A 27,824-nucleotide genomic window follows, 5' to 3' on the forward strand; every position below is an offset into this window, starting at 1 on the left:
AGACCAAAATGGAGCTCTTTGGCATCAACTCAACTCGCCGTGTTTGGAGGAGGAGGAATGCTGCCTATGACCCCAAGAACACCATCTCCACCGTCAAACATGGAGGTGGAAACATTATGCTTTGGGGGTGTTTTTCTGCTAAGGGGACAGGACAACTTCACCGCATCATTTGACAGGGCCATGTACTGTCAAATCTTGGGTGAGAACCTCCTTCCCTCAGCCAGGGCATTGAAAATGGGTCGTAGATGGGTATTCCAGCATGACAATGACCCAAAACACACGGCCAAGGCAACAAAGGAGTGGCTCAAGAAGAAGCACATTAAGGTCCTGGAGTAGCCTAGCCAGTCTCCAGACCTTAATCCCATAGAAAATCTGTGGAGGGAGCTGAAGGTTCCAGTTGCCAAATGTCAGCCTCGAAACCTTAATGACTTGGAGAAGATCTGCAAAGAGGAGTGGGACAAAATCCCTCCTGAGATGTGTGCAAACCTGGTGGCCAACTACAAGAAACGTCTGACCTTGGTGATTGACAACAAGGGTTTTGCCACCAAGTACTAAGTCATGTTTTGCAGAGGGGTCAAATACTTATTTCCCTCATTAAAATGCAAATCATTTTATAACATTTTTGACATGCGTTTTTCTGGATTTTTTTGTTGTTATTCTGTCTCTCACTGTTCAAATAAACCTACCATTAAAATTATAGACTGATCATTTCTTTGTCAGTGGGCAAACGTACAAAATCAGCAGGGGATCAAATACGTTTTTCCCTCACTGTACCTTCAGGCGTTTGGAAATTGCTCCCAAGGACGAACCAGACTTGTGGAGGTCTACTTGTGGAGGTCTTGGCTGATTTCTTTTGATTTTCCCACGATGTCAAGCAAAGAGGCACTGAGTTTGAAGGTAGGCCTTGAAATACATCCACATGTACACCTCCAATTGACTCAAAGTATGTCAATTAGCCTATCAGAAGCTTCTAAAGCCATGACATCATTTTCTGCAATTTTCTAAGCTGTTTAAAGGCACAGTCAACTTAGTGTATGTAAACTTCTGACCCTCTGGAATTGTGATACAGTGAATCATAAGTGAAATAATCTGTCTGTAAACAATTATTGGAAAAATGACTTGTGTCATGCACAAAGTAGATGTCCTAACCGACTTGCCAAAATTATAGTTTGTTAACAAGAAATTATTGGAGTGGTTGAAAAACAAGTTTTAATGACTCCAACCTAAATGTATGTAAACTTCCGACTTCAACTGTATTCCAAGACCTCTTTCCATGGTTAAACATGACACCGACCCTAAGGACACAGGAAAGACAAGTTTGGGACAAGTCTCTGAATGTTCTTGAGTTGCCCAGCCAGAGCCCGGACTTGAACCCGGTCAAACATCTCTGGAGAGACCTGAAAATAGTATTTAAACAATTTTATCCATTTTAGTGTAAGGCTGTAACGTAACAAAATGTGGATAAAGTCAAGGGGTCTGAATACTTTCCGAATGCACTGTATATGATTATTTAAGCTACATTACGCGTTCTATGTTAAATGAATAAGTAAAATGCCTTTGGTGAAGACATTCGTTTTTTGGATTGGTGCCAGTGGCATCCATCTTGATTAGAACCCTCAGTGTGGTTCTTGGCAAACAGTACTAGTATTGACCAGTATCCAGCAGGAGTTTAAACCCGACAGGAAAAAGTGTCAGGATTGAGATGGGCTAATCTGCCTGTGTATGCCATTCCAGAAAATCACACACACACACACACACACACACACACACACACACACACACACACACACACACACACACACACACACACACACACACACACACACACACACACACACACACACACACAGAGAGAGAGAGGGGCCAACCAAGCTCTATATCCAATTAACAGGCCCCAGCCAAACAAACAGAGGGGACACCATTTGGGGCGGTCTCTTCCGGTGGGCCCCCCTGGCGGCTCATCAAACCCAGTCGAGAGACTTGGCCTACACTGTTCCCTTACACAGCGACAATACTGTCACCACCACCGTAACCATCATAACCACCCTCTGACAAGATACGTCCTCCAAGGTCCTTCCCGATGTCAACATGTTAGGTGACTTTTCAAGACCACACTTCATGTAGACTGTGGGAAGTGGGAAGGTAGTATGTGATGGGTTGTGATTGGTGATAGGTCAATTCAGTTCAAATTCACATTCAATTGTTTAATTGAACAAATTCTGAATTGGCGGGGAAAAATTATTGAAAAATATTCCAATATGCACTTGACCCCAACCTTGAAACCACTCTGTGATATGCTTCATAACTTACAGTAACTGTTATGGTGAAAGAGGCTTGGTGCCTGTGGCTCCTTAACTACACTGGCATCATACTGGCAGATAGACACACTGTCCTGTCCTGTCCTAGCCTCTCTGAGTGCAAGTCCTGTCCTGTCTAGGGCTCTCCGGCCCCCATCGCCCTTCCCCCATCTCCCACCAACACAAAGGACTTACTCATCTCTCCCCTCCAGACAAAAAGGCCTGTTGTCAAATGCCAGCCTCTTTTATGTGATCAAACTGTAATTGTCTGGATTCCTACTTTATTGCCACCACAGCATATCTTAAATGCTTAAACCGTCAAAGTTTGGTATTGGTCATGACAAGGCCTGAGAATGTACTGCTTTTCAGTGTCAGAGACACATCGCAACGAGGGGAGCGAAAGGAAAACTTTACACAATACTTAAATAATTCACCTGACAATATCACATCAAATCAAATGTCTGTCTTACTGTGGATCTAACTGTGGATCTAACTGTGGGTCTTACTGTGGGTCTTACTGTGGGTCTTACTGTGGGTCTTACTGTGGGTCTAATTGTGGGTCTAACTGTGGGTCTAACTTATTATCACACACAGACAGTTTGGTCTGTATTGTAACAGGCCAGAGGTTAGGACAAGGTATTTATTTGTAGGTGATTAGTAGAAAGAAGGACAAAGCTCAGCTCAACGTCTGTGGCGGCCATCTTTCTTCAGGGGCCTTGTTTTGGTCCAGCCTTCTTAGCTGTGGGGCTCAGAGAGCAGGATTTTACTCCGCTCTTTGAGCCCCACAGACACAGCCCCGGCCCTGGGAGAAGATAAACTGGTGAGAACTGGGCACTTTTGTTGGCTTAGGGGCTGATGGGTAATCCCCTTGTCTCTTCCCTGAAGCCTGGTTCCCCTCGTTCCCACTGACTGGGTCCCCCTGACTGTCGCCTTGTTATCTTCCCCGCACAGAGGCGAGTCCAGCTACCCGTCGGGAAGCACAGCTCTATTAATTAGTTATAATGTTAGTCCAAATGGAAAGGTGTTAGTAAGTGTATGTGTTTTCATTTTGTCTCCTAGGTCACAGTGTACCCTTTGACACGATTCAGTCATCAAACACACTAGTCAGACATTTTCACTTATCCTTTGAGACAACACCCGCCAACCCCCCCCCCCCCACCTGATCCAAAATGGCAGCTAATTACTGCGGTGACACAGCAAAAACAATCCACGGCTTGTTTCCCTTGGCCACTGGCAGCCAGGTCTGGCTAGCTCACATCAAATCCGCCAGCCAGTTACTGTGACCAGGCAGCTTAGCCGAGACATGCCATTACACACAGATTGGGCTCCTACTGGGAGGAATAGGATTTAGTTGGTAATGAACAGTTAAGAGACACAGTGGGAACAACTTTGTCCTCAGCGTCTAGTCATGAAGAACACTTTGTATTCTAGCCATCACGGTATCTAGCCACGTCCAAAACATTTCTGAAATGTGGCACTAAGGTCAGTTCAACAAATGCCTGCACGCTCTGCTATTCTATACCAATGACCTTCTGACATAGATAGTAGCGGCTTGAAATAATGATACATTTGAAATAAGTGATATCTGGTGTATCCTAGTAATTGGCTATTAGTTAAGTTGAGGCACAGAGGCAGCTAGTCCACAACCGTTCAGATCTGTCTCCACGCAGGACTGGAATGTGTGGGAGTCCACATGGATCTAGATCAGGCAGCGTTTCAATCACTAACCCAGCCCGGTCACAGCGTTTGTCCGCCCCGTCGCCCCACGATAACACTAAGCTCCTTTGAGGGAGGTCACTGACACACACACACGTACGCACGAACACATACCTTTCGCGTTCCACTCTTGTCCCCTATAAACAAAGAGCAGGAAAGGCCCATTGGACTAGACTGGGACAGAGACCAAAGAAAAGCTCTGGTGACCAAGCTTCCTAGATGAGAATAAAGATGCTTCCTGACAAAAGGATTCTACAGATTGAAGCCCCAGAGAGAGAAAGCTGCAGCTGGAACAGGAATGATAACCTTATAACCTTTTCCCCTGTTCCATCCATCTATCTTGTCTTTCAAGTACAAGGAAACAAACAAACATTCCCATACTGACTAAGGAATTTAGCCAAAGATGTTTGAGGGTCTTGTCTAGCTATCAGAGGCCCATGCAGATGAATAATTCTAGACTGTAATTGAAGGATCAGACGTAACTGAGGGAAGTCAACCAGCTGAGGGGGATTGACATTTAGATCCACTGGAACGACTCCATGTGGCTTTGCCAATGATACCTGCTAACGATTGAACAGGCACGTCGCTCGCGTTCACTCGCTGTTGAACAAGTCATGAATCGTCCGTAAATCAGCGGCGACTTGCTGCAGGGTAAATTTACAGCCTCACACAGCTGCTGACAACCTTAAGGGATGGTTTAATTAACAGAGCAGGGGTTGGTGTGGTGTGGTAGTGAGGGGGGGCGTCACGCTGATGTGAACATCCTGTCTCAGGTGTCTAGTTTCCACTTATTCCCTGGGGAAGCGCAGCGTTGACAAGCCAATAGGAGAAGCCGATAACGGATAAGTCAGGTTCTGTTTGTGTGGGGCAGACTAGACTGTTATTGGTGTCACTGAGACTGTCATAGAGAGGTGTGAGAAAGACTGGGAAAGAGAGAATGAGAAAAGGCCATTCAGGCAATAAATTGCATCTCCATTGCAGTAGTGGTCTAGTAGTGGCCTGTGACCAGTGGAGGATGCTGAGGGGAGGATGGCTCATAATAATGGCTGGAATGGAGCATATGGATTGGAATCAAACACGTCGTTTTCATGTGGTTGATACCATTCCATTGACTCTATTCCAGACATTTTTATGACTCATCCTCCCCTTAGCAGCCTCCACTGCCTGTAACTGTATAAAGGCCATAGTGGAGTGTTGAGGAGACAGTGAGTGAGAGTGGAGGTACAGTGGTTCCTCCTTTAAAAGTTAAGACTTACTGCAGCACATCTTGTGGGCTGCTGCAGCATTCTGTGGTACGTTATCTATTTGTCAGCCAGTTTTTACGTTAATGCAAGTTAGTGCTAGTTAGACCACCAGAGGGCAACTTTGAGAAGCAATTGATAGTCTCCCGTATTGGCATTACTAGAGAATTTAAAACCTTTTTTGTAATAACATAGTAAATGGGATTGATTTTAAGAAATTTGGCTTAATTAATTTGATTAATATTATGGTGTTTCTATTCCGAGAAAAAGGAAAAATGAAACCCTCTGGGTTTCTGTTAGTCTGAAATGGAAAATATTGCGCTGTACAATGTGACGGTCGGGAGTAGTCTACAGTATAAGAGGATTGGAGGATTCTAAATGAATATCTAAGGGGCATAACATTTCCACACCCTAATTGTAGTGTAACCAATATTAATTTCGCCTATGGTAGGCCTACAGTATATCTAAACATGTTTTTTTCAATGACGTGACTCTCTGCCAATAATTACATTTAGTGGATTCCAAATTAATATCTTTGGGGCTTTTATATCATTTTAAATTAAATAATAATAATAATCGCTTTGTTTAAAAAGTGGTGATATTTTGGAGATTTCGTTTTCATTTAACCTGGAGTGAGCGAGAAAAAGGCAGTTCTTGAACATGGGGTGAGACATTCTCAGTTTGTTATTTAGAATTATTTATTTCTGAAGAAACCTAACTTGATTACAGTGGGGTTCAGGGGAGAGTTTACTGATTACTGAGCTACAGACTACATACTTACCAGAGATGGAAGAGGAAGCAAGACATCCCACTCCCTATTTTTTTCTGTTTCAATGGAAATCAATGAACTACAGTAAGCAGACCTTCTATCACATTGGTGTCTATAGGAGAGCCACCCCCTTAAGTAAACGGCCTGAGTAAACTATCTTCATTTATCCACCATCTTTGCTCTAACTAGCCATTAGAGATCATGTGACTGTGTGAGGGGTTATAAGGGGTCATATGCTGAAAGGTTATAGCCTAGATGCTCTAAGACTGTAATTCAATCAAACTGGCAATTAACATTTTGACCACTCCACATGAACGATGGTTGCAGAGCGTTTGTGGTGCCCTTAACCCCAGAGTGGTTAAATGTTTCAGGACACCGTTATTACGGTTATTACCTGCTGCTCTCTTTGTGCCTTGTCTGTCAAAGACTTCTTTGTGCTCTTATAAATGAAGCCTTGTATGTATGTAAGGTGCACAGCTTGAGATTTCAGTCATGCACAACAAAATGGAGATTCAGGCATATTATGGGTGGGAGAATAACTGTGTGTGTGTGTGTCCTTTGTACTCACATTTCATTGTTGATTCAGTTAAATATTAAAATGTGTCTGTCTGTGTGTGTGGCAACAGATTTTCCAGGTGGCCTACGTCATCATCAAGGCAGCCAACTCCCCTCGTCCTGGTAACTGGGTGCTGGAGCGTTCAATGGACGGTGTGGATTATACACCCTGGCAGTATTACGCCATCAGCGACACAGAATGTCTGACCCGTTACAACATCACCCCCCGCCTTGGACCCCCCACCTACAAACGAGACGACGAGGTCATCTGTACCTCTTACTACTCGCGGCTCGTACCCCTGGAGCACGGAGAGGTAGCTATCCATTTATTTGACTTTCACCACAGTGGTCTGAAACTCTCTGCCCGCCAGCCATATCAGGCTCATGAGCTGCACTTTGGTGGCCCACGGGTCAGGTGTTTGAAACCACTGTTTTACTAGGTCTGATTTTATTTACAAGACCAGGATGAGTATTCAGGATGAGCAACATTACAGAACTTTCATTGAATTGGGTAGAGAATTGGGTGTGCACTCTATGTGGCATCATCCTCCAGATGATGAAAGCCTACTGGGCTAGTGTCACTCTAACCGAGGCAGAGACGTAATGAACGTCTGTGGTTAGGATACTCTGTAGTTACCCACAGCCCCTGACGGTGCATCTAAGTAGTTTAACAAGGAAGGGAGACAAGGAGATGAAGCCACGTCAGAGTGTTGAGATGCACCCCAAAGCTCACAGTGAGATCCTCAACCTTCTCTTACATTTTTTAGCCTTGTGTTATGTCATCTCTGCCAGCTGCCTGTGGTCAGACTGACAAGTCAGTCTGTGCGTTATATCAGGAAAAAAATGGCAGTAATACACTCGATATCTGTTGTTCATTTTTGTCACTAGTCTTTGATTGAAAACGTGTAAAGTTAAAATGATAAACTGCATGCTCGTGACTTTGATGTATTAAGCTATGTTTGGTCATTATGGTCCTTTGACATCATTGTCCGTCTTTGTCTATCCCCTATTCAGATCCACACGTCTTTGTCTATCCCCTATTCAGATCCACACGTCTTTGTCGATCCCCTATTCAGACCCACACGTCTTTGTCGATCCCCTATTCAGATCCACACGTCTTTGTCGATCCCCTATTCAGATCCACACATCTTTCTCTATCCCCTATTCAGATCCACACGTCTTTGTCGATCCCCTATTCAGATCCACACGTCTTTGTTTATCCCCTATTCAGATCCACACGTCTTTGTCGATCCCCTATTCAGATCCACACGTCTTTGTCTATCCCCTATTCAGATCCACACATCTTTGTCTATCCCCTATTCAGATCCACACGTCTTTCTCTATCTCCTATTCAGACCCACACGTCTTTGTCTATCCCCTATTCAGATCCACACGTCTTTGTCTATCATCCCCTATTCAGATCCACACGTCTTTGTCTATCCCCTATTCAGATCCACACGTCTTTGTCGATCCCCTATTCAGATCCACACGTCTTTGTCTATCCCCTATTCAGATCCACACGTCTTTGTCTATCATCCCCTATTCAGATCCACACGTCTTTGTCTATCATCCCCTATTCAGATCCACACGTCTTTGTCTATCCCCTATTCAGATCCACACGTCTTTGTCTATCATCCCCTATTCAGATCCACACGTCTTTGTCTATCATCCCCTATTCAGATCCACACGTCTTTGTCTATCCCCTATTCAGATCCACACGTCTTTGTCTATCCCCTATTCAGATCCACACGTCTTTGTCTATCCCCTATTCAGATCCACACGTCTTTGTCTATCCCCTATTCAGATCCACACGTCTTTGTCTATCCCCTATTCAGATCCACACATCTTTGTCTATCCCCTATTCAGATCCACACGTCTTTGTCTATCCCCTATTCAGATCCACACGTCTTTGTCTATCCCCTATTCAGATCCACACGTCTTTGTCTATCATCCCCTATTCAGATCCACACGTCTTTGTCGATCCCCTATTCAGATCCACACGTCTTTGTCTATCATCCCCTATTCAGATCCACACGTCTTTGTCTATCCCCTATTCAGATCCACACGTCTTTGTCGATCCCCTATTCAGATCCACACGTCTTTGTCGATCCCCTATTCAGATCCACACGTCTTTGATCAACGGGCGGCCCAGTGCTGACCAACTGACCCCAGAGCTGCTGGACTTCACCTCAGCCCGCTACATCCGCCTGCGTCTGCAGAGAATCCGCACGCTCAACGCCGACCTCATGACCCTGAGCTACCGCGACCCCAAGGAGGTGGACCCCATCGTCACCAGACGGGTACGACTAATACACTTTCATGTTAAAGCACTGCCGCTAGCACTCACTGGCTGTTCTGTTTTCTGTTTAAGTTAAGGGGTGTGTTTAACCAAATTGATCATTCATTCAAAATACGTGGTTTGAGCGTTGCCTTGATAACTTTGTCAAAATGTATATTTAGCATATTTATGGTTAGTTTTATCAAAAATGCTATTCGCAGCTGAATGTCTGAAATATTAGTTGATATGTCATTTGTCATTTCTCCTGGCTGATTTGAATGTTATAACTTGATTGGCTTTGTATTCCGTTGAAGTCATGTCTTTCTAACTTGATTGGCATTGTATGTTTGTGTTTCCTTGTGCAGTACTACTATTCAATCAAGGACATTTCAGTGGGTGGGATGTGCATCTGTTACGGACACGCCCAGAGCTGTCCTTGGGACCCCGTTGCCAAGGTAACACCAGGCCGTATTCAGTTTTGCCCATTCAGGCTCGGTGGCTGTCATTCAGCTTTTGTTTCATAATGCAGAGTGTATAACTGATTTACTGCCTTTCACATATTGTGTGTTAAACATTTCACATTTTGACTAAATTAAGCTCCTCTTATCAGGGTCAACATTGATTCATTGCTGATCTGTTGTAATTGCTGTAAACATTAATATAAAGAGTACTTTTATCGCAAATGTATGCAATGCGTGGTAGTAATACTTCTTTATTAGAAATATATTTGCCACACTAATTTGTTTTATAAAGTGAACTAAGCAATCCCAGCCCCCTCGCCCCTATAGTCCCTGGAGGAATGGTACGGTCCAACATCGCTCAGTTAAATTGGTTGCCTTCCTCATTAAGGGCGAATGTCAAGTTAACGCGAGGATGAGAAAGTCATTCAATCAAACTGGCTATTCCCACTACAAGAGATGTGAGGAGTGGAATGCCGAAAGAGATTTCTACTTTTCAATTCACATTACATCCTTACCTCACCTTCCGTTGCCGCTGGCAACACAACATTCTTGGTCCGCAGCTCAATTTGACCATAAATATCACAGTATCTGCTAGCCAGGAAGCACAAACTACAATATTTCTCTCATATATTGTGTACACTTTTGTTTACTTCCCTGTTAGTGAGCATTTCTCCTTTGCCAAGATAATCCATCCACCTGACAAGTGTGGAATATCAAGAAGCTGATTAAACACCATGATCATTACACAGGTGCACCTTGTGCTGGGGACAATAAAAGGCCACTCTAAAATGTGGAGTTTTGTCACATAACACAATGCCTCAGATGTCTCAAGTTTTGAGGGAGTGTGCGCTTGTCATGCTGACTGCAGGAGTGTCCACCAGAGCTGTTGCCAGAAAATGTAATGTTAATTTCTCAACAATAAGCCGCCTCCAACGTTGTTTTTGAGAATTTGGCAATACATCCAACCAGCCTCACAACTGCAGACCATGTGTATGGTGTCGTGAGGGAGAGTGGTTTGCTGATGTCAACGTTGTGAACAGAGTGCCCCATGATGGCAGTGGGGTTGTGGTATGGGCAGGCATAAGCTATGGACAACAAACACAAATGCTTTTTATCGATGGCAATTTGAATGCACAAAAATACCGAGACGAGCTCCTGAGGCCCATTATGAGGCCCAGGTGTCTGTGACCAATAAATGCATATCTGTATTCCCAGTCATGTGATATCCCTAGATTGGGGCCTAATGAATTTATTTCAATTGACTGATTTCCTCATATGAACTGTAACTCAGTAAAATATTTGAAATTGTTGCATGTTGTGTTTATATTTTTGTTCAGTATAGATAGGAGTGCTTAGGGTTATACTAGCATATTAAAGTTACGTTAGAACAAACCAGGCTTCACTTTATCAATGTCTTGAAAGTCTTTATGCCTATATGAGGTAAAAGAAAATTGCGACATTGATAATACCCTGGGGAGTTGCTTCTTGCCTGGACCTGAGATTTATACACAGTTGATGTTTTAATTTCAGAATGTAAAAGGCTGTTACAACAATTTCAAGTATAAACTAAATAAAACAAGTCTAAAAAATATAAGGAAAATGTCTGTAAATTTTAGCTTTCAAAAACATTACAATTCGGTTTACAGTGTTTACACTTAGAGGGCGTGGAGACATGACAAGTTCACGTTGTAGTATTATGTGTAGCCGTAAAGTCCTGTGACCCTTCAACTCTCGACACTTAGAAATATATTCACGTTTCACACAGACGTAAACACACAAACATTGTGACATGACGTGCATACAACACACAAGTGTTACTTCACACCTCATATGGGACCTGTTGTTTATCTGACAAGCAAAAATGAGGAAACCATTTGTCTGTGTGGTTGTGTGTGTGAATGTGAGTGAGTGTGTGTGTGTGTGTGTGTGTGTGTGTGTGTGTGTGTGTGTGTGTGTGTGTGTGTGTGTGTGTGTGTGTGTGTGTGTGTGTGTGTGTGTGTGTGTGTGTGTGTGTGTGTGTGTGTGTGTGTGTGTGTGTCCCAGTTGACAATAGGACTAGAGCATAAGCACTGAATCAGTTGCTTCTTGCAGCTTCCACTTCACCCATTCCTCTCTCTTTCGTCCTCTCAGAGGTTGCAGTGTGTATGTGAGCACAATACCTGTGGGGAGAGCTGTAATGAGTGTTGCCCTGGCTACCACCAGGAACTGTGGCAACCGGGAACCCTCTCTGATGGCAACACATGCGAGAGTAAGCGGAACTTGGTCTTTATGGGCCTAAGTAAAATATCATACTATCAACGTTTGCCAGTTGTCACTTAGTAAACAAAGACATGAAAATGACATGCTGGATTTAGACTTGATTTAATGTGATCCAGATCAGATGAAATAACTTTTTCACGCTTTCAATGAAATCCACTTGCATGTCTCACTCATTCATTGACACACATCTCACTCATTCATTGACACACATCTCACTCATTCATTGACACACATGACAGTTTTTTGTTTCCTATCCCTATGGAGATTTTAACTAATTTACATTATGTTTTATATCAATAGCTATTAAGCAGATTTAACCAAGGGGTTTTCCAAGCTTTTAATGAAAATTTGGTATTTTAAATCATCATCTCTCAGTTGTTTCAGCACCTTGACGAAATAGCACATACTTTGTTTACTCCAAGTACAGAATAAAATAAAAAACTGAACAGTTGGTATATATTCTCAATAATAAACTTCCCTTCAACTACTCTCCCATTGAGATGCACTAGAAGTTATCTGACCGGTGTATGATCCTCCACCACTAGAATGTAACTGCCACGACAAGGCCAACGACTGCTACTTTAACCAGACGGTGGCCAACCGCAAGATGAGCATGAACTCACATGGTGACTTCCATGGCGGGGGCGTTTGTATCAGCTGTACCCAGAACACGGCCGGTGTCAACTGTGAGACCTGCGCAGATGGCTTCTACAGACCCAACAAGGTACTGTCCCCTCACTGACCCTGTAATTCGATGCCCTCTTTGTGTCTCTATGGTCCCCCGTAAGACATTTTGGCAGGTCACATCAAAATGGCTAGCGGACCGGATTTGGCTCGCGGTCCACCAGTTGAAGACCCCTGCCATAAACCAATGTCCCTTTTCTGTCCCTATGGTCCCCGTAATTCAATCCATCAATATGGCCCCTGTTTCCCGAGGACCCTGTGGTCTTCCTAAGTGGCATTTCTATGCACTGTTTTGTACATGCCCATTGTCTTTTGATTGGCTAATAAAATCGTTGTGTGCCTGATTATACACACTACCTAGTCTGTGTTATGTGGCTCAGTGAAAGACTAGATTTACTGTAGAATGCAGCTATTTGGATGTGATGGCCCTTGCTTGGATGGATCAATGGTGATTTATTAAACTTGTAATTGCAGTGTGTACCTTGTGTGGAATGTGAATGGTCAGTTGTGTATTTGTTTCCTTCTGTGTGTGTGTGTGTGTGTGTGTGTGTGTGTGTGTGTGTGTGTGTGTGTGTGTGTGTGTGTGTGTGTGTGTGTGTGTGTGTGTGTGTGTGTGTGTGTGTGTGTGTGTGTGTGTGTGTGTGTAGGTGTCTCCGCACAATGAGAACCCATGTGTGGAGTGCAGCTGTGACATGAAGGGGTCTTTGACTCCTGCCTGTATCAGAGATGACAACCACGCCAAGCCTGAGAATGGTACAAAGACTCTATTCATTCAGATATTTCTTAATGACATTTTTGGGGATTTGTGTGTATTGTATTGTATTGTTAGGTATTACTGCACTGTTGGAGCTAGAAACAGAAGAGTTATATAGCACCTGACATAACATCTGTTAGATAATGTTAACGCCACCAATAACATTTGATTTTAACCCCAATAACGTTTGTTTTCAGCTTGTGTTAAAAACATACCTGCATAGTTCAGTATAGGTCTGAATATCTACCAAAATCATTATGGGAGATGGGTGATAAGGACACTTTAATTTTGGGGATATTCATAAGACTTGAGACTCTACATGTACAGTAATTCAGAGTGTATTATATCTAGCTGACAGTAACGTACCACAGATTCTCCATCTAAGTTTTGGACATAACAGCAAAATACTGAAATTACACTATAGGGCTATGTAGCGCATGTCCTATTGGCTATACTATACTATACTATAGGCAATAGTATACTATAGGCTATACTATAATATAGGCTATACTATACTATACTATACTATACTATACTATAGGCCATACTATACTATAGGCTATACTATAATATAGGCTATACTATACTATAGGCCATACTATACTATAGGCTATACTATAATATAGGCTATACTATACTATACTATACTATAGGCCATAATATACTATAGGCTATACTATAATATAGGCTATACTATAATATAGGCTATACTATACTATACTATACTATACTATACTATAGGCCATACTATAGAATAGCCTATAATATAGTATAGGCTATACTATACTATACTATAGGCCATACTATAGAATAGCCTATAATATAGTATAGCCTATAGTATAGAATAGCCTATAGATAGTATAGCCTATAGAAAATCATAGCCTATAGTAATATATAGCCTATAGTACAGTATAGCCAATAGAATAGCCTATACTATAGTATAACCTATAGTATAGTATAGCCTATAGTATAGTATAGCCTATAGAATAGTATAGCCTAAAGTATAGTATAACCTATAGTATAGTATAGCCTATAGTATAGCCAATAGAATAGCATAGCCTATAGTATAGTATAACCTACAGAATAGTATAGCCTATAGTACAGTATTGCCTATAGTATAGTATAGCCTATAGTACAGTATAGCCAATAGTATAGCCTATAGTATAGTATAACCTATAGTATAGTATAGCCAATAGTATAGTATAGCCTATAGAATAGTATAGCCTATAGTATAGTATAACCTATAGTATAGTATAGCCAATAGTATAGTATAGCCTATAGAATGGTATAGCCTATAGTATAGTATAGCCTACAGAATAGCCTACAGTATAGCCTATAGTATAGTATAGCCTATATACTAGTATAGCCTATAGTATACTATAGCATATGGAATAGTATAGCCTATAGAATAGTATAGCCTACAGTATAGTATAACCTTTAGTATAGTATAGCCTATAGAATAGAATAGCCTACAGAATAGCCTATAGTGTAGTATAGCCTATAGTATAGTATAGCCTATAGAATAGAATAGCCTACAGAATAGCCTATAGTATAGCCTATAGTATAGTATAGCCTATAGTATAGTATAGTATAGCCTATATTATAGTGTAGCCTATAGAATAGAATAGCCTACAGAATAGCCTATAGTATAGCCTATAGAATAGTATAGCCTATATTATAGTGTAGCCTATAGTATACTATAGGTTATACTATACTACAGGCTATGCTATACTATTCTATTGGCTATACTATACTAAAGGTTATACTATACTGTAGGCTATTCTATTTAGGCAAATACTATAGAATAGGCGATGCTATTATATAGGCTATACTGTAGGCTATACATTACTATAGGCAATGATATTCTACAGGCTATACTATACTATAGGCTATGCTATTCTATAGGCTTTGCTGTACTATAGGCTATAGATTACTATAGGCTATACTATTCTCTAGGTTATACTATACTATAGGCTATGCTATTCTATAGGCTTTGCTATACTATAGACTATACTATAGGCTATACTATAGGCTATACCTTACTGTATGATATACTATAGTATATGCTATTCTGTAGGCTGTACTATACTATAGGCTATGCTATAGACTATAGACTGTACTATAGGCTATTCTGTAGGCTATTATATAGGCTATACTATTCTATTGGCTATGCTATTCTATAGGCTATACTATAGACTATAGGCTATACTATACTGTAGGCTATTCTATAGGCTATACTTTACTGTAGACTATGCTATAGGCTATTCTGTAGGCTATTATATAGGCTATACTATTCTATTGGCTTTACTATACTATAGGCTATACTATTGGCTATACTATGCTATAGGTTATACTATACTATAGGCTATTCTATAGGCTATACTATACTATAGGCAATACTATACTGTAGGCTATACTATTATGTGGGCTATACTATACTATAGCCTATACTGTCCTATAGGCTATGCTATTCTATATGCTATACTATACTATAAGCTATACTATACTATAGGCTATTCGATAGGCTACAATACTATAGGCTATGCTATACTATAGGCTATACTATAGGCTATTCTATAGGCTATACTATACTATAGACTATTCAATAGGCTATTCAATAGGTTATTCTATAGGCTATACTATTGTATAGGCTATACTATATTGTAGGCTATACTATTCTATAAGCTATACTATTCTATAGGCTGTACAATACTATAGTTTTTATTTTGTAATTTTTGTAATTTTTTTTATTTCACCTTTATTTAACCAGGTAGGCTAGTTGAGAACTAGTTCTCATTTACAACTGCGACCTGACCAAGATAAAGCTAAGCAGTGCGACACAAACAACAACACAGAGTTACACATGAAATTAACAAACGTACAGTCAATAACACAATAGAAAAAAGTCTATATACAGTGTGTGCAAATGGCGTGAGGAGGTAAGGAAATAAATAGGCCATAGTAGCGAAGTAATTACATTTTAGCAAATTAACACTGGAGTGATAGATGTGCAGATGATGATGTGCAAGTAGAAATACTGGTGTGCAAAAAAGTAAATAAAAACAATATGGGGATGAGGTAGGTAATTGGGTGGGCTATTTACAGATGGGCTGTGTACAGCTGCAGCGATCGGTAAGCTGCTCAGATAGCTGATGTTTAAAGTTAGCGAGGGAGATATAAGTTTCCAACTTCAGCGGTTTTTGCAATTCGTTCCAGTCATTGGCAGCACAGAACTGGAAGGAAAGGCGGCCAAAGGAGGTTTTGGCTTTGGGGAAGACCAGTGAGATATACATGCTGGAGCGTGTGCTACGGGTGGGTGTTGTTATCGTGACCAGTGAGCTGAGATAAGGCGGAGCTTTACCTAGCATTGACTTATAGATGACCTGGAGCCAGTGGGTCTGGCGACGAATATGTAGCGAGGGCCAGCCGACAAGAGCATACAGGTCGCAGTGGTGGGTGGTATATGTGATAGACTGCATCCAGTTTCCTGAGTAGAGTGTTGGAGGCTATTTTGTAAATGACATCACCGAAGTCGAGGATCGATAGAATAGTCAGTTTTACGAGGGTTGAACAGACTGGTAATAGGGGTTGCAACAATGGTGGCGGATAATTTTAGAAAGAGAGGGTCCAGACTATACTATTCTATAGGCTATACTATTCTATAGGCTATACTATAGGCTATAATATTATATAGGCTATACTATTCTATAGACTTTACTGTTCTATAGGCTATAATATTATATAGGCTATACTATTCTATAGGCTATACTATTCTATAGGCTATAATATTATATAGGCTTTACTATTCTATAGGCTATAATATTCTATAGGCTTTACTATTATATAGGCTATAATATTATATAGGCTATACTATTCTATAGGCTATAATATTCTATAGGCTATACTATTCTATAGGCTATACTATTCTATAGGCTATAATATTATATAGGCTTTACTATTCTATAGGCTATAATATTATATAGGCTATACTATTCTATAGGCTATAATATTCTATAGGCTTTACTATTCTATAGGCTATAATATTCTATAGGCTTTACAATTCTATAGACTTTACTATTCTATAGGCTGTACTATTCTATAGGCTATAATATTATATAGACTTTACTATTCTATAGGCTATAATATTATGTAGACTTTACTATTCTATAGGCTATAATATTATGTAGACTTTACTATTCAATAGGCTATAATATTATGTAGACTTTACTATTCTATAGGCTATAATATTATATAGGCTTTACTATTCTATAGACTATACTATTCTATAGGCTATAATATTATATAGGCTTTACTATTCTATAGGCTATAATATTATGTAGACTATAATATTATGTAGACTTTACTATTCTATAGGCTATAATATTATATAGGCTTTACTATTCTATAGGCTATAATATTATGTAGACTATAATATTATGTAGACTTTACTATTCTATAGGCTATAATATTATATAGGCTATACTATTCTATAGGCTATAATATTATATAGGCTATACTATTCTATAGGCTATAATATTATATAGGCTATACTATTCTATAGGCTATAATATTTGTAACGTGTGTCATATAAAGGGAACCAGGGCACAGCGTGTTGAGTGCTCATCTTTACTTTTAATGAAAACACTTAAACAAAGAAAACAAAACAACAGCCAACAGTTCTGTCAGGTTATACTAACAAAACAGAAAACAACTACCCACGAAAACAAAGGGGAAAAAGCCTGCCTAAGTATGGCTTCCAATCAGAGACAACGATAGACAGCTGCCTCTGATTGGAAACCATACCCGGCCAAAACATAGAAAACAAACACATAGAATGCCCACCCCCTATCACACCCTGACCTACCTAAACAGAGAAAAAACAGCTCTCTTAGGTCAGAGAGTGACACTATTATATAGGCTATAATATTATATAGGCTATAATATTATATAGGCTTTACTATTCTATAGGCTATAATATTATGTAGGCTTTACTATTCTATAGGCTATAATATTATGTAGACTTTACTATTCTATAGGCTATAATATTATGTAGACTTTACTATTCTATAGGCTATAATATTATATAGGCTATAATATTATGTAGACTTCACTATTCTATAGGCTATAATATTCTATAGGCTTTACTATTCTATAGGCTATAATATTATATAGGCTATAATATTATGTAGACTTTACTATTCTATAGGCTATAATATTATATAGGCTTTACTATTCTATAGGCTATAATATTATGTAGGCTTTACTATTCTATAGGCTATAATATTATATAGGCTATAATATTATATAGGCTTTACTATTCTATAGGCTATAATATTATGTAGACTTTACTATTCTATAGGCTTATAGCTACTTCTATAGGCTATAATATTATATAGACTTTACTATTCTATAGGCTATAATATTATATAGACTTTACTATTCTATAGGCTATAATATTATATAGACTTTACTATTCTATAGGCTTTACTATTCTATAGGCTATAATACTTATATAGGCTATAATATTATATAGGCTATAATATTCTATAGGCTTTACTATTCTATAGGCTATAATATTATGTAGACTTTACTATTCTATAGGCTATAATATTATATAGGCTATACTATTCTATAGGCTATAATATTATATAGGCTATAATATTATATAGGCTTTACTATTCTATAGGCTATACTATTCTATAGGCTATGCTATTGTCTTTGTTAACTATACTGTCCCGTCTTGACTGTGCTGTGTAGGTCTGAACCCAGGCCAGTGTCTGTGTAAGGAGGGCTTTGCGGGCGAGCGCTGTGACCGCTGTGCCTTTGGCTACAGGGACTTCCCCCTATGTTCACGCTGTGAGTGCAGTTTGGAGGGCAGCCTCAACATCGACCCCTGCACAGAGTGCATCTGCAAGGTAACGCTGGGGAACACGGCACTGTAAAACGCAACACTGTTATGGGTTAACTGTGCTGTTATAGTGGCTAATTTGGATTGTGTGTGTTTGTGTGTATATGTGTGTGTGTGTGTAGCGGTCAGGTGTGGGGTTGTGTGTGGGGGGGGGGTAACGGTGCACTTGCATGATGACTAACCATAATGTTCCTATAAAACCAAACCCCCTAACCTCCACTGTGTCTCTGTTGCAGGAGAACGTGATGGGGGCTGACTGTGACCTGTGTAAGCAGGGTTTCTTCAACCTGGAGGGCAGTGACCCAGAGGGCTGCACTGAATGTTTCTGCTTCGGTGTGTCTGACGTGTGTGAGCGCTCCCCCTGGTCTATGTCTCAGGTAACATACAGCCACACCCACATCCAAATGCACCCTCATTGTGAATATGTTCCTTTACACAGGAATATACAAACAACTCCAACGACTCAGCATAGTTTTGGTGGGAGCCTTTAAACTATTTGATACTGTACAACTCAATAACATATAACCAGTAAATTGGATCGGTCTGTGATGTTGTCATGGCGAGTTTATAGAACAAAGAATTCTCCTGGCCCCACAGACTGTGCACTCCAATGGATGGCTCCTTACCACTAAAAGCGAACCTGTCTACACGGCACCCCTCACAGATGAAGACAACAACCTCATCATCCCAAACATCACCATGATCCAATTGTACCGTTTTGTTTCTACATGGGCCGCCCCAGAGTCCCTCCTGGGGAAAAGGGTACGTTTCGTTAGCGTATACTGTACCTATGGAGTCCCCTATTCCTTTTCAGCTCAATGCTCCAGTGGCGTTAGCATTAGCTATCTCATTTTGCTGTTCAGATAGCTAATGACCTGCATGTATTAGCTTCAAACAAATAGATTTTACAATCAACTCTCTCTGTCTCTCTCTCTCTCTTGTATTTCTCTCTCTCTTTCATCCATTCTCTATCTTTCTCTCTCTCCCCCTTTCTCTCTCCCCACTCTCTCTCTGTCTCGCTTTCTCTTGCTACTGTATTTTTGTCTCTCTCTCTCTCTCTCTCTCTCTCTCTCTCTCTCTCCACTCGTCCTGTTCTATCCTCCCACTGTGTTAACACAGGGTGCCCTGTAATTATAGTCAAGCAGGGCCAGGCACTTTATTCATCCCTGAGTTAATGATGCTCCACTCGTTAGAAGCCTGTCTAATATGTTTGCTACCCATTAGTCCCTCAGGTGATTACAGTTAATTCATTCATTAAAATGAGTCATTATCTATGGCATGTCCTTAATATCGGGTGGGAGGGAGAGATAAAGATAGGGGGGGTGTTTATCCTGAAGGGACAGATTTCATGTCAATATTTAGTGTGATGAATTTCCACTATTGCATATTTGCTGTAGGTACTGTTTTCTTGAGTGTAACACTCTCTCCCTTTTTCCAATGTTCCCTTTGGACATTTCTATGTGAAGCTGACATCGTACGGAGGGTTTTTGAGCTACAGCGTGGCGTATGATGTTTCAGTGGACAACGTGGACAAGTCTCTGCCGTCACAGTTTGATTTGATTATCGAGGTAAGCTACTATTTGGCTAACTAAATATTGGGCTAACAGATATTGGGCTAACAGATATTGGGCTAACTAAATATTGGGCTAACAGATATTGGGCTAACTAAATATTGGGCTAACAGATATTGGGCTAACTAAATATTGGGCTAATAGATATTGGGCTAACTAAATATTGGGCTAATAGATATTGGGCTAACTAAATATTGGGCTAACAGATATTGGGCTAACTAAATATTGGGCTAATAGATTTTGGGCTAACTATTGGGCTTACAGGTAGAATAGCGTTTAGAGAGGCTGCTGGTTTAAAATCCTAGATGCCATTACCTGCCATTGTGCCCTTGAGCAAGGCACTTAACCCCCCACAACAACAGCTCCCCGGGCGCCCAGTGTGGCAGCCCCCACACCTCTCCACAACCTCTATATGTATGTGTATGTCCTGTATGTGTGTCTTTCAGATGGGGTTGGGTTAAATGTGTAAGTCAAATTTCAGTTGGACCTTGTGTGCAATTGACCAATAAAGCGATCTGATCTTATCATTTTCAACCTGGCTATGATATTAGCGGTATGGAAGTGCAATGGAAAGCAAGACTAACTAAAACCTTCCCAATGGGCACAGACGTCAGTTCTATTTTTGATTTACATTGGGTTGAGTTGTCAACTAACGTGAGTTCAACGTGAAATCCTCCCAAAAATGCATCATGACATTGGATTTAGGTTAAAAGTTGAGTGAAATAAAAGACAAAATTCCCGTATGCTGATGACTTTTTCCAAATCCAATCTTGATTCAATGTCATCACATACATTTTTTGTTGTTGTTGAAATGACGTGGAAACAACGTTGATTCAACCAGCTTTTTCCAGTGGGTAATTTAAAAGAAAGCTCTAGCCCCTAGCCCCTGGGGTTGGGGGCTAGTGTTTGAGTACACCAACCCCTGAACCTACATCAGGTCGTCATTGTAAATCACAATGTGTTGCTAACTACCTTGTTTGGATGTGCCACCAGGGGAATGGGAGGACCCTGCGTCAGATGCCCCCCAGGCAGCTCTTGCTGACGCCCCTGCGTGAGCAGCATGTTTCTGTGGAGCTCTTGCCACAGAGCTTCGTAGACCTGCACACAGGTCAGAGGGTGGACAGGGACGGGCTGATGACTGCACTGGCCGACGTGGCCGGGCTGAGGATCAGAGGTCACCTCAATGCCAGCGCAGAGGGGGAACTCAGGTTGAGCACGGTATCTCTGGACATGGTAGACATCAATTCTACTAACACAGTCCAGGCCTGGGACGTGGAGCAGTGTGAGTGTCCCTTGGGCTACTCTGGCACATCCTGTGAGGTAAAAACCCAGGTCATGTGACAGTGGCCAGATTGATACTGTTTACTACTGTAGGGTGTCTAGACTATTTTGTTAATGATTTGAGCTGCATCCATTGTAAAAGCAAAGCTCATTATGCTTTTCAGTTGGCTTGGTTAGTTAGAGGTAGAAGAAGAGCATGGTGTTAGCAACAATGTTGCGGGTTCAATTCCCACATATTTTTGAATACGTGTTTACTATGTGTCACTTCAGGTAAACACAACTGCTAAATGATTATGTTATAGTTGTCTTTGTGTTTGTAGTACTGTGTGTATGGATTCAGAGGAGGCTGGTGGGAGGAGCTATAGGAGGACGGGCTCATTGTTAATTGCTGGAATGGAATGAATGAAACAGTATCAAACACATCAAACATATGGAAACCACGTTTGACTCTGTTCCAATTATTCCATTTCAGCCAATACAGTGAGCCCGTCCTCCTATAGCTCCACCCACCAGCCTCCTCTGTCTGGATTATATTATGTCATATGAGCCACACAATCTGAGTACCTGTGCTTACTGTATGTGACTTTGGGTAACAGCGACCGCTAAATGATGTTATTGTTGTTCTCTCTGTGTTTGTAGTCCTGTTCATCTGGGTTCTATCGTGTCGGGGGGATCCTGTTCGGAGGCAACTGTCTCCAGTGTGAGTGTAACGACCACGCTACGGAATGTGACATCAACGGAGTGTGTCTGGTGAGTCCTCTATCTGCAGCGTGTCATGTTTAGACAGCGGGGGGCATAGACCTAACATCTGCACTAGGTAACCTCTGAACCAGTCAGAGCTTCACTTCGCAGTTAGAGGCTACAGCACACCAATGAGCAAACCCCCAGTAGGAAGCTTCCTGGCTTGAGCTGTGTTTGTTAACAGTCATATGATGAATCACTCTTCTATGCTGCATCTGAAATGGCATCCTATTCCTAAATTCCTTTTTAATTTTATTTAGTTTTTAACTTTTATTTAACTAGGCAAGTCAGGTAGTGCACTACTATATAGTGCACTACTTTTGGCTAGAGCCATATCCTATCCCCTATGTAGTGCACTAAATTATAGGGAACTTTGGACTGTGATTCAATTGAATTCTTCGCTTTATTGGATGACAAGTTAATGCTGTGTTAGGCGTTTAAATATCAGTGATTATCCAATGGCTACTGCCAGGTATCCGTTCTGTCAATATACTATGTCAATCAAAAGACATGCTAAAGTTACTACATTCAATTACATTAGTGAAAATGCTTCACGTTGATGCGGTTAGGTTTAGCGGTTAGGTTTAGCGGTTAGGTTTAGCGGTTTGGTTTAGCGGTTAGGTTTAGCGGTTTGGTTTAGCGGTTAGGTTTAGCGGTTAGGTTTTGCGGTTAGGTTTAGCGGTTTGGTTTAGCGGTTTGGTTTAGCGGTTTGGTTTAGCGGTTTGGTTTAGAGGTTAGGTTTAGCGGTTAGGTTTAGAGGTAAGGTTTTGCGGTTAGGTTTTGCGGTTAGGTTTTGCAGTTAGGTTAAGAGGTTAGGTTTAGCGGTTAGGTTTAGCGGTTAGGTTTAGCGGTTAGGTTTAGCGGTTTGGTATAGCGGTTAGGTTTAGCGGTTAGGTTTAGCGGTTAGGTTTTGCGGTTAGGTTTAGCGGTTTGGTATAGCGGTTAGGTTTAGCGGTTTGGTATAGCGGTTAGGTTTAGCGGTTTGGTTTAGCGGTTTGGTTTAGCGGTTTGGTTTAGCGGTTAGGTTTAGCGGTTTGGTTTAGCGGTTTGGTTTAGCGGTTAGGTTTAGCGGTTTGGTTTAGCGGTTAGGTTTAGCGGTTTGGTTTAGCGGTTAGGTTTAGCGGTTTGGTTTAGCGGTTAGGTTTAGCGGTTTGGTTTAGCGGTTAGGTTTAGCGGTTTGGTTTAGCGGTTAGGTTTAGCGGTTTGGTATAGCGGTTAGGTTTAGCGGTTAGGTTTAGCGGTTAGGTTTAGCGGTTAGGTTTAGCGGTTAGGTTTAGTGGTTTGGTTTAGCGGTTAGGTTTGGTGGTTAGGTTTAGCGGTTAGGTTTAGCAGTTTGGTGCACTTAAAGGGATAGTTCACTTTTTATGAGCTTTATTTTTGACTTACCTAGGGTGTTAATCCAAACAGTTTTTAAAAAAGTGGGAAATCATCTAAAATGTCCACTGCCATGTTAACTATCCCATTAACAGTGGATGTTGAGACATCTCTAAAATGTCCACTGCCATGTTAACTATCCCATTAACAGTGGATGTTGAGACATCTCTAAAACGTCCACTGCCATGTTAACTATCCCATTAACAGTGGATGTTGAGACATCTCTAAAACGTCCACTGCCATGTTAACTATCCCATTAACAGTGGATGTTGAGACATCTCTAAAACGTCCACTGCCATGTTAACTATCCCATTAACAGTGGATGTTGAGACATCTCTAAAACGTCCACTGCCATGTTAACTATCCCATTAACAGTGGATGTTGAGACATCCCAAGAAATGTGGTTGCTATGGTGTGTCTATGGCAGCGTAAGGGCATGTGAGTCAGACCAGAAATAAGTTTTATCGGGCACTGTCGCCTTAAATCTTTCCCCAGGACTGTACTCACAATACCACTGGGCCCCACTGTGACCAATGCCTCCACGGTTACTATGGCAACCCCTCTGAGGGCACCCCGGAGGACTGCCAGAGATGCGCTTGCCCGTTGACAGTGGCGACGAACAAGTGAGTGACTGTGCCAACATGCCATTCATTCAGATTGTAGAATCCCTCTCCATGGCGATAGATGGGTCACATATGTGTGAACACTGGGTGGTGGAGAGTCTGGCTGATATTGGTTGTTGTAGGTTTCATGTCAACAACAGAATGTTTCAACTGTACCAGGTACTGTATTGCTTTCTTTAATGACAGGTTAGCTGTTGTGTGAACTGATACCAAGCTTAACATTAGTGCTGGTGTTTGTCAATGTTAGGGGGTGGAAGGGGTGGGATCTCCACTCATACAATATGAAATGATTAAAGTTTTAGAAAAGCCCTATAAATAGAAAGCTCTTACCAGATAATGTGATGTCATCATTACAGTCCTCCCTGCTCACGCTCCTGTTCTGTTCTTCAGTTTCAGCCCCACCTGTTTCCTAGAGGGCCCTGGGCAGGTGACATGTGACCAGTGTCAGCAGGGCTACACTGGGACTAAGTGTGAGAGGTATGTTGACTAAAGGTTATTAAACCGTACATTCTCAGTTTGACCGTGTCTTCACTACTTAAACCTGTACCATATAATCAGTTATACAGTGCATTTGGAAAGTATTCAGACCTCTTGACCTTTTCCACATTTTGTTACATTATAGCCTTTTTTTATATTTGTTTAAATCATGTTTTTTCTTCTTCGTCAATCTACACACAATACCCCATAACAACGAAGCAAAAACAGGTTTTTATACATTTTTACAAATGTATAAAAAAAAAAAACGGAAATATTACATTTACGTAAGTATTCAGACCCGTTACTCAGTACTTTGTTGAAGCACCTTTGGCAGCGATTACAGCCTTGAGTCTTCTTGGGTATGACGCTACAAGCTTAGCACACCTGTATTTGGGGAGTTTCTCCCATTCTTCTCTGCAGATTGTCTCAAGCTCTGTCAGGTTGGATGGGGAGCGTTGCTGCACAGCTATTTTCAGGTCTCTCCAGAGATGTTTGATCAGGTTCAAGTCCGGGCTCTGGCTAGGCCACTCATAGACATTCAGACACTTGTCCCGAAGCCACTCCTGCGTTGAATGGTCGTTGTCCTGATGGAACGTGAACATGTTAGATCGGGTTCAAGTCAGTGCTCTGGCTGGGCCACTCAGTGCTCAAATAAATGCTTCACAGAGTTCAAGTAACAGACACATCTCAACATCAACTGTTCAGAGGAGACTGTGTGAATCAGGCCATGGTCGAATTGCTGCAAAGAAACCACTACTAAAGGACACCAATAATAAGAAGAGACTTGCTTTGGCCAAGAAATCCCAACCTCAACCCAATATGACCAGGGGCACCCCCTATTGACTTTGCCTGGGTGGGGGGTACTCACTACCCAGCCATGGAGCCCTTCCACACCCTTAAAGGCATTAGAAACCATTTGAGATGGTTTGGGATGAGTTGGACCGCAGAGTGAAGGAAAAGTAGCCAAAAAGTGTTCAGCATATGTGGCAACTCCTTCAAGACTGTTGGAAAATCATTCCAAGTGAAGCTGGTTGAGAGAATACCAAGAGTGTGCAAAGCTGTCATCAAGGCAAAGGGTGGCTACTGAAGAATCTCAAATATAAAATATATTTTAATTTGTTTAACACTTTTTTGGTTACAACATGATTCAATGTGTTATTTCATAGTTTTGATGTCTTAACAATTTTTTTGCAATGTAGAAAATAGTAAAAATAAGTAAGTAGATGTGTCCAAACCTTTGACTGGTACTGTACTTAATAACAGTTTACATGGGGAAATTATACTTGAAACTCAAGTACAATACATTAGTACTAGTCTCAACCATTTAACTAATAGTTTATTGTATTGTTTGTTCATCTTCTAACTTTGACATCTCCAGGTGTGCTAACGGTTACCATGGTGAGCCGATGGTGGCAGGCCAGGAGTGCGTGGTGTGTGAGTGTAACGGTAACGTGGACCCCTGGGAGCCGGGCCACTGTGACACCAGCAGCGGTGTGTGTCTGAAGTGTCACAGCCACACCAGCGGAGACCAGTGTGAGAGGTGTGAGGACGGCTACTACGGTGACGCCATCACCGCCAAGAACTGCCAGGGTAGGAGAGCCATGGTGGTGGTGATGTTAATGGTGACGAGGAAGATGAAGAGGAGGAGGATGATGAGGATCATTATTGTCCTTTTAGTGGATTCTTCCACAGATCCCCACAAAGTTACATTTACACAACAAGCAATGTCCCTTGCCACCATGTACTGAACATACTAGTTAACAGAGATACCAGCATCCATCTAACTGTAGTCTATGATATGTACTGAACTACATCACAGAATGTACACAGTGAGAATAGACAGGAAATAGACACTTTTGCACGTTTCTGAGTAACAGTTAGCAAATCAGAGGAATGCTGAGTGAAGGACGTGGCCAACCAACCACAGATTAAATCTCAACTTTGACCTACATCTGCTTCCCCCCCGGCCCCAACATCACATTTTAGACCTAATCCTAACAATAAGGTCTGTTATGGGTCAGGAACCATATTCATCTGAAGGTAGCAGTGCTGATCTTGGATCAGGTCCCACCTTATCCATGTAATCTCATTCATTATGATCTAAAAGGTAAGACTGATCCTAGATCAGCACTCCCTTTCTGAGACGCATTGTGAATACAGACCCAGACATTTTACCCCAGGCATTGTGATGTCAAAGGTCAGGTTAAATCCCTGTTTGAATATGATATGGCATGGGACCTGGCCTCTCAGGGCAGCTTATGAACAGCTTATGTCTTATAACCATCACATGAAGCTGTATAATCCCCTTAGCCTCTGGGTATGATAATACTGCAGCCTTCTCCTTCCCAGACCTGGTTTTGTGACAATGTCTGCGTTCCACAACATTGACAATACATTTATGTTATGACAATAGGAATGTTGTATTCATAGGGACATATGTGGATGGATTCAGTCATCACCTAGAATGGAACTTATTTGGCCGTCAAACATGATCCTAAATATTATGATGGATGTGCAATTTTACTTCAGATGTGTGTGTGTTTCATTCTCATGAAAGACAACTGTAGAAGAGCTCTTTATAATGGATAGAGTGACATCTAGGGGAATATCGCAATACTGCAAGTCTTGCATACCTTCACTCGTTCAGCCTCATTTCACTAAACTTGCTAAAATGTCTGCATATTGTTTATACTACATGAAAAACAAACAGTATTCTATCATCACGATGGATCTTTGAGAACTGTGTGAACTCTCACCTCACCGGTATTCTTTTCAACACAAAGAGCATGAGTCCTGATGTTATTAACATGTATGTTTACGACTATGTTTTGCTAC

General features: G+C 41.2%; 1 protein-coding gene across 3 annotated transcripts in view; it reads left to right on the forward strand.

Annotated features, from left to right (window-relative positions):
- LOC106579654 (laminin subunit alpha-1) overlaps positions 1 to 27,824 on the forward strand; it is an 85,144-nt gene that overhangs the window by 24,003 nt on the left and 33,317 nt on the right. For all 3 annotated transcript variants that reach the window (XM_014159776.3, XM_082965991.1, XM_082965992.1), the window contains exons 4-18: positions 6,650 to 6,892; positions 8,699 to 8,878; positions 9,222 to 9,311; positions 11,448 to 11,565; positions 12,122 to 12,300; positions 12,908 to 13,013; positions 18,772 to 18,929; positions 19,159 to 19,299; positions 19,520 to 19,684; positions 20,389 to 20,490; positions 21,487 to 21,813; positions 22,414 to 22,524; positions 24,385 to 24,512; positions 24,903 to 24,989; positions 26,368 to 26,579. In XM_014159776.3, the coding sequence (XP_014015251.2) occupies positions 6,650 to 6,892; positions 8,699 to 8,878; positions 9,222 to 9,311; positions 11,448 to 11,565; positions 12,122 to 12,300; positions 12,908 to 13,013; positions 18,772 to 18,929; positions 19,159 to 19,299; positions 19,520 to 19,684; positions 20,389 to 20,490; positions 21,487 to 21,813; positions 22,414 to 22,524; positions 24,385 to 24,512; positions 24,903 to 24,989; positions 26,368 to 26,579 (2,347 nt within the window). The remainder of the gene's footprint in view (positions 1 to 6,649; positions 6,893 to 8,698; positions 8,879 to 9,221; positions 9,312 to 11,447; positions 11,566 to 12,121; positions 12,301 to 12,907; positions 13,014 to 18,771; positions 18,930 to 19,158; positions 19,300 to 19,519; positions 19,685 to 20,388; positions 20,491 to 21,486; positions 21,814 to 22,413; positions 22,525 to 24,384; positions 24,513 to 24,902; positions 24,990 to 26,367; positions 26,580 to 27,824) is intronic.

Source organism: Salmo salar, chromosome 19 (genome assembly GCF_965601325.2).
Source record: "Salmo salar chromosome 19, fSalSal1, whole genome shotgun sequence".
Taxonomy (NCBI): Eukaryota; Metazoa; Chordata; class Actinopteri; order Salmoniformes; family Salmonidae; genus Salmo; species Salmo salar.